The 10801-nt window shown below is 45.1% G+C and overlaps 3 protein-coding genes across 3 annotated transcripts in view; all 3 read right to left on the bottom strand.

Moving 5' to 3' along the window:
• The window catches only part of LOC106344785, a 9014-nt gene extending 7737 nt beyond the window's left edge, over positions 1–1277 (bottom strand). The window contains exon 1 of the mRNA XM_013784094.1: positions 1142–1277. Within this exon, the coding sequence (XP_013639548.1) occupies positions 1142–1277 (136 nt within the window). The remainder of the gene's footprint in view (positions 1–1141) is intronic.
• A 2753-nt stretch (positions 1278–4030) lies between these two features.
• On the bottom strand, positions 4031–5059 carry LOC106344784. Its single transcript, XM_013784093.1, has 2 exons — positions 4766–5059; positions 4031–4237 (listed from the first exon to the last, which is right to left on the bottom strand). Exons 1-2 carry the CDS (start codon positions 5057–5059, stop codon positions 4031–4033), a joined length of 501 nt encoding a protein of 166 aa, XP_013639547.1.
• Positions 5060–7355: 2296 nt separating this feature from the next.
• Positions 7356–8126, bottom strand: LOC106344783. Its single transcript, XM_013784092.1, has one exon. It carries the CDS (start codon positions 8124–8126, stop codon positions 7356–7358), a length of 771 nt encoding a protein of 256 aa, XP_013639546.1.
• Positions 8127–10801: the final 2675 nt, after the last annotated feature.

Below are 10801 nucleotides of genomic sequence, written 5' to 3'. Positions count from 1 at the left end.
GGTTTCTATTCAGGTGTTGGAGATTATAATCCTATAGATGCCTAACAGTTGCATGCATGATATATTAAAGCTCAACTCCTTAATCACAGTGATCAGCGATGGCAATGTTTCACTGGTTAACTAACTAGATCTTGGATCTCAACCGTAGTCTTTTGATCACAAGAAACTGTCGATCGATGATCCTATAGGGATATCGATCGATACACCTTTCGCAATATCGATCGATTGTCAGAAGACAATATCGATCGATGCTTCTAGCTAAGCCTTAGGCGCAGGTTGATAATGCTCTCTAGCAGTCCTAACATGATCGTCCCACATCATCGAGCCGTCATCCAAAATCCAGTAAGCCTTAGCAAGCATCACAGCCCCTAAGTACCTTGTCTGATCTAGACGCTCATGATATGAACCGATCATTTACTACTTTTGAAACTCTGACGACAACTCATCATCTATGGCATCTTGTACCTCCAAGTAGTTTCTTGATCACCTAACAAGTTTTTGGCAAGTACACCTGACTTCCAATCTCTTGTTCCGATAATCTGAACTCTCGGACAGCACAAACCTACCAAGACGATCAAGCTTAGTCAACTTTGACAACCCCTTTGTCCAGTTCCTATATCCAGACTTGCCTACACTCACCACTTGCTAAGTGTAAGTCTTACTCAGATTTTTCTAAAATCTTTTTATGAAACTTCCAGTTCCATTTTCCCGGACCAGCTTGTCCATTACATTGAAAATCTTAGGATCCGTCTAAGCATTCTCAACAGATGTTCCATTCGAATGTAAGTCTCTGTACTTCACATTCCAGCATTAGTGCCTTAGCCTTTAGTCCTTAGGCTCTTCCATGGACGACTTGTCCAATTCAGTTTTCCTATTCCCTGACTCTTTCAGGTTATCTCTGACCAATCCTTCCATTGCCTTAGCCAGTTCATTGAGATTCCATCTCAATCCTCGGACTACCTGTCCAACTTCGTCTCCGTTACAACAATCAACTCATCCACTCGGCTATCCTACCTTGAACCTTTCCGCTGAAGCCTTCTTTCCAAATTCAGTTATGGACGTCTTGTCCATACAGAGTTAAACTCATCAGCTCCTTGGCTCCATATCCGACATCATTGTCCTTGACAGTTCCTTGTCTTACTTAGACTTTTCCGAAGCATCCTTGGCTTCCTCGAGCCACTTGATTCAATCCTAACTCTAGTCAGCTTATTATCCTTAAGCTTCAGAATACACTTCGTCAATCTTTCCCTTTTCTTCACTTCAGAATCCGGATCCATTGACTTAAATAAACCTCTCAGTTGTTTCCAACACTTAGAAAAATTTATTGGATAACTCTCTTGAGTAATCCAGAACACCTTAAGCAATCCTATCATTCTCCAACTAATCTTAACTCAGACTTCATTCCACCAATCAAGTCATTCATCAATGATCTTATCTCCGGTTTCTTTCCAGTTAGACTTCTAACTTACATTTGCCCATACAAAGTGTAAGTCCGACTTGATCACTCCCAAGATCAAGTCTCTCGTCAGTTCTCCAATGCTCGCCCTTAGTATTTTCCGCATCCGTTCGATCTAGACAAATCTTGTATCATCCTTCAAACTCTGTCCTAGAACCGTAATCGCTCTGATACCACTTGAAAAGGCCCGACCCGGTTTCCCTTACCGCCGGTTCGTCTTCAGTTCGCTTGCCCCGACCCAAACTGGCCCTTTACGAAATATTCCCTTTACTTACGATTTTTAACCAGCTTTCCTCTAAGTGGTTCAGTTCAGTAATCACGGCATAATAAGTCTAATCCGGCAACTTAGCAATCTACTAGTAATCGCGGCATAATAAACATGTACCTTACTGCCTCTGTGCTTTGTTATCTGATAATCCATCCATACACTCCTTCCCTGTTGTCTTCCTGCTTCTCGTCCGTCTTATCCAGCCAGCTTGATCAGATACTTAACCGAATCCCCTTGTTCCTTAGTCACTCAGCCAACCATCATTACGTGACCCATGTAAACAAAGAGAGACGGCTTGGTCTCCAACCAGCCATCCAGAACAGACAGTACGCTAGCAATGCTTAGCGCCCCAGAACCAGAAACTGATCACACACGGATCAGTCAGTACATACTCGGCTCCACAGGCCCATAACCAGTCAGTAACACCATGCCTCCATCTAGTACAAGTCTTGGTCCAGTCATGACAGATCCATTAACACTCGGCCCTATACCATAGCCGGTACAGAACACTAGGACTCGATCCGAGTCCTAACCGCCAGTATCACGTACCAGCACTATTCATCCGTTAACCGCCCCAGAAAACTCTTGCCGTCTGATCCGCATAATCAGTACAGACGCCTTCCATCAGAAACCATCAAGCCGTCTGCGGAAACAGCCGACCAAGCCTGATCAGTACATACGCTCCAACCCTTCGATCCCAGAAAATTGTTTCTCGATATCCCAGTCGCGATCCGACCGTGGAGGGATTAGAAACAGTTGCATCAGAACAAGAAGGACCCGCGTCCACCAACGGAAGCTTGAAACGGCCGTCTGGCCTAATCTCCCTGTTCGGATCCGTCTGTCTCTCTCTCGGTTCCTTTCCCTCTTTCTCTCGCTCCAGTATCATCAGTACGATCTGATCAACGTTCTGATCAGACAGAGTTGCAGTGAACCGACAGACCTGCGGTCTCTAATTAAGACTCCGATCGGCCCTCCGGCCAACTCTCTCCCTCTTTCCGATCAGGACTGATCTCATTCGGTCTCTTTCTGTGTTTTTCTCTCTTCTGCTCTCCTTCCAAAACCGTGTAGGAAGAGATCCCCTTTCTGATCCGCGGGATTTTCATTAAAAGGAGTTTGGGCGGTTACTTCTCGGCCTTAACCGCCCCTAACCGTTTTACTCAATTGTTCCCGCGCTCAATCTCATCAGTATCTCGGGCGGTTTAACTTAACTTCCCAACAGTTAATTAACTACTCTGTAACTGCTCGACAGTTCCAAGTCCATAAACCGTCCCAGTCGGTTACACCATCCAGTAATCACTTAGGAACCGTCCAGCAACTGCTCGGTAAGCACCCTAGTAACTGTTCCGGAACTGCTTAGTAACCGTTCCAGCCATTTTCCTTGGCTAATCAGTTCATGTTCAGCTCAGTATAAGTTCCCGTCAGAACGTATACCAGTCAGTCCACACATTGACTACTGATCTCGGATGACAAGTCCAGCTGCCTTCTCTGAATCCGTCCAGCTTAGTCCGACAAGCTCAACTGCTATGTTCGGACAGCCAGTATCGTCTTAATCTGACCAGTACTATCCAGATGACATGTCCAACATGTCCAACATGTCTGTCCCGTCTGATCAGTCCGACCTTGGACTGATCCAGTTCAGACTGCGGGATGGGGATGCTACACTAATCCCTCTAACCTATTTGAACCTTGAATCTAACAAGTGAACTACTCAGACATAGCTAAGCAATTCATGAAACAAAATATAGATAAAAACTGCATAGAATAGAATGGATGAATCAATGGAGTTCCAATCACAAATCTCTCTATGCTTTTCTCTCCTAAAACTTTCTGCTGAAAATAAGAATACAATGATGGCCAAAAATCTCTCTTGCCTCCTAACACTTAGGCAAGTATGTAACTATTAGGTTAAAAACTCGTCAGGGGTAATCTTGTAATTTGGTGAAGCCTTGGGTTTAAAGTCGGCTCGAACCAAGTCGCGCATCTCGCATCTCGACATCGATCGATGGTACAGGATGTACATCGATCGATCATAATCCTTAGTCGTCGAGGCTTCTCTTCTGTATCGATCAACGACACTGGATGTGCGTCGAACGATTGCTTCTTCTTCGTATCGACCTCTAATGGTCAGCTCGGATGAAATCTCTTTTAAGCTTCTAAATGCTCCATAATCATCACTTTCCCCCAAGATACTCCTGAACCTGAAAACATACCTAATAGGATAGAATATATAATATATAGATAGTAAAATACTTATATACCATCGATGAAAATGGGTCAAATCCATGGTATATCAACGACTTTAGCTCTTAGAGAGCGGATTCGCACTCTTCCGTCCATTGGAAGTCCCTTGGATTCTTGAGGGTTCCGAAGAAGGCATGAGATTTGTCGGAGAGTTTGGAGATGAACCTGCTCAAGGCCGCCATCCTTTCCGTTAGCTTTTGAACCTCCTTGACGTTCTTCGGTGAAGGGATTGAATGAATGGCCCATGTTTTCTCCTGGTTGGCCTCGATGCTCTGGTGGGTTACAATTTACCCGAGAAACTTGCCAGAACTGACCCCGAATGAGCATTTAGCTAGGTTGAGCTTCATGTTATACTTCCGGAGGGTGGAGAAGGCCTTCTATAGGTGAGATATGTGGTCATCCGCCTCCAGGGACTTGACCTGCATGTCGTCGATGTAGACCTCCATGGTTCACCCGATCTGGTCCGCAAACATCATGTTCACCAGTCGTTGGTAGGTTGATCCCGCGTTCTTTAGGCCGACGGGCATAACCTTGTAGCAGTAGATCCCTCTGGATGTCATGAAGGATTTTTTCTCCTGGTCTTCTGGATGCATAAGTATTTGATTATAGCCTGAGAACGCATCCATGAAGCTCATCAACTGATGCCCCGCGGTGGCGTCCACCAGCTTGTCGATATGAGGTAGCGGGAAGGGGTCCTTTGGACAGGACTTGTTGAGGTCCGTGAAGTCAATGCAGACTATCCACTTCCCTTTCTTTTTCTTGACCACGACGACGTTGGCTAGCCATTCCGGATATTGTACCTGACGAATGAACCCCACGCCGAGCAGGCTTTTGACTTCATCGTTGTTGATTGTGTCTCTTTTCGGAGCAAATTTCCTTCTTTTTTGTCTAACGGGTTGATGTAGAGGATCCACCTGCAGCTTGTGCATGATGACTTCCGGATCGATCCTAGGCATGTCTGCGTGGGACCAAGCGAAGTAGTCGGAGTTAGACCTGAGGAAGTCTATCACTCTTCTCCTCAATCCTTCGGTCAGATTGGAACCAATCTTGAGATGTCGGTTCTGATCTCCTTCTGTTAATGGCAAGTCGTCCATCTCCTCCACCTCCGGTTCCTCGGTGTGATGAGCCAGAGGCTTACTCTGTAATTGCTATAAGACCTTGGTCTTTCCTTTCAGAGTAGTCTGGTAGAAGGAGCGGGAATACTCCTGATCTCCTCTGGTCGCCTTTATGCCCCAGGGTGTGGGGAGTTTCACCACCTGGTGAAGAGTCGAGGGGACGGCTCCAATGCCGTGAATACAGGGCCGTCCTAGGATCATATTGTAGGACGACTCGCAGTCAACAACGAGGAACTTGGTTGACATGTTGATTCCTTCGGCGTATACCGGGAGGGTCACCTCTCTGGCAGTTTGTTTGACTTCCCCGCTGAACCCTATAAGTGGGGTTGTCCTCCGAGTTAGAGCTCTTTCCTCTAGCCCCAGGTCCTTGTATGCGGCCTGGAAGATGATGTTGCCGGAGCTTCCATTATCTACCAATATCCTTTTCACCAGGCAGTTTGCTACAGTGAGCGATATGACCAGGGCGTCGTGATGCGGGGTGAGAACTTTCTCCTGCTCCTTGGCCGTGAAGCTTGTTTAGTCTGTGCCTAGGAGCAGGCATTTTGGCTTGGCTGCCTCTAGGCCGTGCTTAGCGTTACAGGTGCTTTTCTTTGCGGCTGCATGGCTTATGCCGCTGATCTCCGAACCGCCCGATATGACATAAATCACTCGGTCCTGTCGAGGTGGCGAGACGGGAGCAACTTCAGTGGGCTTTCCCGTTATCTCCTTGCTTAGATGGCTCTTGGCCTTCTCCAAAAGAAACTCCCTGAGGTGTCCTTTCTTAAGCAGCTCGTTGACCTCGATCTTTAGTGCGACGCAGTCCTCCATTTTGTGACCATGGTCTCGGTGGAAGTCGCACCAGAAACCAGGGTTCCGGAAAGAGTCGGGTGCTTTCATCTTCTGAGGCCACTTGACCTGTTGGCCCACCTGCCTCAGAACATTGATCAGCTCCGGCCTTGAGATGGAAAGGTGAGAGATGTCTTGCCACGTGGACACTGCCATCCCTTCTGCCTTCTCGATCGGCCGGTTCTGGTATCTGCCTCGGTTTCGATTTTCGGAGTCCCTAGCTGATCTTTGAGAGGGTTTCTCGTCTCGTTCGGTTCGGTTTGGTCTGATCATCTTGGGCGACATCTTCCTCCCATTTTACCTGCGCCCAGGCACGAGATAGGACGTCTTCCATGGTTTTACATTGGTGTTTGGTTAACTCCTTATAGAGGTCTCCGTCGGGGAGCAGGCCTCTCTTGGACGCAGAGATAGCAGTGGGGATTCTCCATTCGGGAATAGCCACCTTCTCTTGATTGAAGCGGGCTATGTAGCCTCGTAGGGGTTCCGCCCGGTGCTCCAGGATTTCGTAGAGGCTATCTGAGGTTTTCTCTATGTCCCTGCTGCTGGCGAATTGTTCCACAAATTTATCTCTGAGAACCGCGAAGGAGGCTATGGACCTTGAGGGTAGGTTGATATACCAGTGCAGAGCGGGTCCGGTCAGGGTGTAGCCGAACCCTTTGCAGATGGTAGCTTCGCGCGACCCCTTTAGGAGTGCTACGGCGAGCATCCTTTGTCTGTATTGGGCGACGTGGTCGTCCGGATCAGTGGAGCCGTCATACGCCTTTATGGAGGGGAAGGAGAACTTCCTGGGCATCTCGATCAAGGTGATCTCATCCGTGAAAGGAGTATCGGCATAAGAGTCGGGGTTGCTCTTCCGGATGGGCTGCATGGCATCGAGCCTCTTGGTGAACATTTGTTCCAGGTAAGCGACCATGGGAGACTCCGCTTTCGTTGCTCCATCAGATGCTTCCTTATTGGGTTCCGGCTCAGATTCGCTATCTTCCACGTCGTAGGTCTAGGTGTCCTTAGCCTTCTCACGTGTTGACTCGTCTCCTCCCGACGCCGTAGGTGGGAGATTCGCATCCGTTCCAGAGTTGGGTGTCTCCAGAGTCGGCATAGGGCGGACCTGAGCCCGAAATCGACGCTTTTTGTTACTCGCCGTGTTAATGGCTTGGTTCTCATCATGGAGGTTAAGATTCTCCGATTCGAGCTGGCTAACCACATACAACTCTGTTTTCTTATTAAGCCAAGCGAGTTAATATGGACACGGGTGTGAAGTTGTGTTGATGCCCAGTTTCAGAATAGCTTCTTCGGCAATGACATTGGCACAGCTGCCAGAATCAATGATAAGTTTACAGATCTTGTCATTGATCGTGCAGGTAGATCGAAACAACGAGCTGCGCAACCATGATTCCAATGAAGAACGTGGAGCCAGACAGCTGCGTCGAAGGACCAAGATTTGATTATGTGGTCATGTATCTCCCTCGATCTCATCGTTGTCATTGTCCTGGTCGGAGTTGTACTCGTCAAAACGAGGCTCGCCGTCGCAAGCTGCTTCTTGAGTTAGTAAACCTCTACGATTCTGTTTCGGACAGGCCGTTTGAATATGGCCTCTCTCTCCACACGTGAAGCAACGCAAAGCATTCGATCTTGCTAGTCTTGATGATGCAATAGAGTCATTAGGAATATCCTTTTGATTTGCATCTGGTTTTGAAGTTGTGGCGTTAGAGGACTGCCCGAGAGTGGTCTCGGTTGTTGTGTTGAGTTGAGGTCGCGTCCGTGTTGAAGACGAGGTCCAGTTTGAACGGAGTTGGACTTCCATAGCGAGAGCACGCTGGTGAGCTTCAGACACCGTTGATGGGTTAAATTGTTGTAAAGCATTCTGAAGTTGAGAACGTAATACCCCAATGAATCGAGAGATTAATTGCTCTTGTGTTTCTGCTGTGGTCATTCGAGCCGCCATGTGAAAGAAATCAGTTGTGTATTCTTCTACAGAACGATTGCCTTGTCGAAGGTTTTGTAGTTTATTGTACAAGTTGCGCTCGTAGTTGTATGGAAGAAAGTTACGCCTCATGTGTTTGGTTAAGCGAGCCCAAGAATCTATGCGGGATTTGTTCGCTTGTCGGCGAGATTCCTTGAGCTGTTGCCACCAAGCCGTAGCTCGTCCCTTGAAACGTGTTACTACTAAAGAAACTCGCATATTGTCCGGGAATTTTCTGAACTCCAAGATCTCTTCCACCATGTTGATCCAGTCAATGAAATCTTGGATTCAGAGTTCCTAAGAATTCTGGAATATCTGAGCTAAAACTCGATTCCTATCGAGGAGGATGGTTACCGAGGATTACTTCTTGCCTAAGACCACGATCATTAATAGGGTTTTCTTCATACTGATGTCGACGTTGTTGTTGCTCTTGACGCTGATCGGCAAAAATATTATCCAACCATTCTTCGTCATCAAGGTTCTCACGACGAGCTCTGTTGTTGTGTCCCTGGTGCTCATCCTGCTGTCTTTGCAAGACCGTAGTGAGAGCGTTTTCGATAGCTGTTTGGAGAGCTACCTGTAGCTCTGCTGTGAATGTTTAGTTTGACGAATCTCGTCAATTTGTTCTTCGGGTGAGGTTTTGCGAGGCGCCATGGTGCAGACGGACCGAGTTTTAAATAGGGATCTAAAACTTGCTGGCTCTGATACCAACTAATGTAACTCGCTCTACGATAAGACAATAATCCTATTCAGTTTGAGAATTCCTAGGATCAAAGTCTTCTTGTAATCGTCGAGAACACCTATGTTCTAGCCGAATGCAAGGATCAAGAACACCAAAGCTCTTTATATTAATAATCAATGAATAAAACGTACCTCTTACAAACCAAGAGGTTGCGTATATATACTCAAGAAAAGACCTAAGTCTAAGAGGATTCCAATCTAATGTCCTCCCTTATCTTATAATCATAATCCTTTGTATAATAGGATGCCCACGTAATCTAAAAACGTTAATAGAAAAGGAAAGTTAAAACCTAAAGCCAAAGAGTAAAAAGGTAATCACGCTGCATCAAGACTCTTGAAAATATTACACAACACAATCGAGAGAAGGCGTAGTGGATTTCTATGGCTGGGTCTCTAAATTCAAACAAGCAAAGAAAGGTGGATTGAGCGGATTTGTGCAAGACTGGGGCAAAGAAAGGGATCGGTATAAGGAGTATGGCTGACTCCTCTCGTGTATTTGTTTTAAGCTAAATCTGGATACCAGTTACAATCTCGGATCCCTTTGAATTGTTTGCAATCAGGCGAATCTCTTGTGGCATTGATGTTTTCGTGATGTGAGTGGTCAATATTCAGGCTCTTGGATTTGGTGCAAACTTCTGAAACTTTGGCAATCGTCATCATAATTTCTCTAACTCGATATTGGTGATGGTAAAAATACTCTTTTTGGCTTGATAACATGTTAAACACGAGTACACTTCTTAATATGGCAGCAGAATCAAGCATGAAAGTGATAGGTATAACTCGGCATGTAATGGTTTTCATTGCAGCCACTTCTCGAGAGTGGAATTTAGGTTGATGTCGTGGTTATCACCTATGGGATATGATGACCCGCATCCATTCTATTCCACCACCCTCAAGGATGTAGGCAGCTATCGTGTATTGAGGAGACATGGTTCTAGTCCAAAAAATAGACTTGTGAACAACAAGGCACCAAAGCAAAGAAGTGGAGTGGAGTGCATTGGTTCGGTTTTTTTAAGGAAGTGTTCTCTTTTCATTCATTGTGTGGTTCGGTTTCCAAAACATGTTTTCAACGGAGATCATACACGAGTGTAGGGTGAGAATCAAGCTTGTCATTTATGCGGAGAGTGAAATGAGACTTGCAACCACCTTTTTTGTGCTCGTCAATACTCATACCCCATATGGACGGAGCTTACGGCATCACTCCGACCATGAACAAAAAATCCCTACTAGAACATCATTGATACCACACTCCTCTCTCTTCAATGTTCTGCTATTGAACCAAGTCTTCTTGATTGTTTAAGCAGTGATCCATGGCGTATAACGCAAACGTAACAATAGGAGGCCAAACAGTATCTACCACACAGCTCCATAACTCATCCGAACAATTGACAAGACAATTTGAAACATGGTGTCTTCATTATGTCCTAACAACATGGTTTTCTACCATTACAAGATGGTTTGTTGGATGGAGAAAAATACCTATCTAAGACAGAGTCGGGTTTAAGATCATTGGGATCAAACATTTTAATGGAACCCATCTTACATAGGGGCTCCAAAATGTTATAAATTGTTTTATTATAATAATTTATGAAAAATAATATTTTAGAATATTATATATGAAAAGATATAGTAGTTTTTAAGTATCGAATATTATATATGAAAATATATTTTAGAATATTATTAGTCTCTTCATTTTCGTTTTATGTAGATTATTCTTTGTCCAGTTTTTAAGTATAGTTTTCAATGATATAAAAAATAAACTTTTAAAATTATTGAATGGGTTTTTATAACATGAGGTCCTGCTCTGGGTCTGATTCAAGATCGGGAGAAAATTTGTTATATGTTTTAAGTTTTGTAATCATTTCAATTTTTTGTATTGTAAATTTTTTGTTGATAAATAAATTTAACATTATACCCAAAAATAAACTTTTATATTTCACAACCGAATTTCGACTATTATTTATAGGTCGAAATTGTTGGGGTCAAAAACAGTTACGACAAATTTAACATTCAAAACGTCCGAGGAAGAAAATAAGAATTTCTCCGAAGAGTACTTTTCGAAATAGATTCTTCCTTACGAAAAAGCTTTACGGAAGAAAGAATCGAGATGTCCGACGAAAGCTCGAAACAGGTCGTTACGCAGCGACCGAACGTCCGTCCCGCTCGGTCGCTACGTAGCGACCGAGCTCGAGCCC

This window comes from Brassica oleracea, chromosome C5, assembly GCF_000695525.1.
Source record: "Brassica oleracea var. oleracea cultivar TO1000 chromosome C5, BOL, whole genome shotgun sequence".
NCBI lineage: Eukaryota > Viridiplantae > Streptophyta > Magnoliopsida > Brassicales > Brassicaceae > Brassica > Brassica oleracea.
Note: the sequence above shows the minus strand (reverse complement) of the source record. Positions and strands in the feature narration are given on the sequence as shown.

Bases quoted from the DNA above. Each gene is read 5' to 3' on its own strand.
- LOC106344783 (XM_013784092.1), bottom strand. From the start codon at position 8,126: ATGGTGGAAGAGATCTTGGAGTTCAGAAAATTCCCGGACAATATGCGA.
- LOC106344784 (XM_013784093.1), bottom strand. From the start codon at position 5,059: ATGGACGACTTGCCATTAACAGAAGGAGATCAGAACCGACATCTCAAG. The intron at 4,238-4,765 runs GTACAATATCCG...GTAACCCACCAG, and splicing joins GCGTGGGGTTCATTCGTCAG to AGCATCGAGGCCAACCAGGA.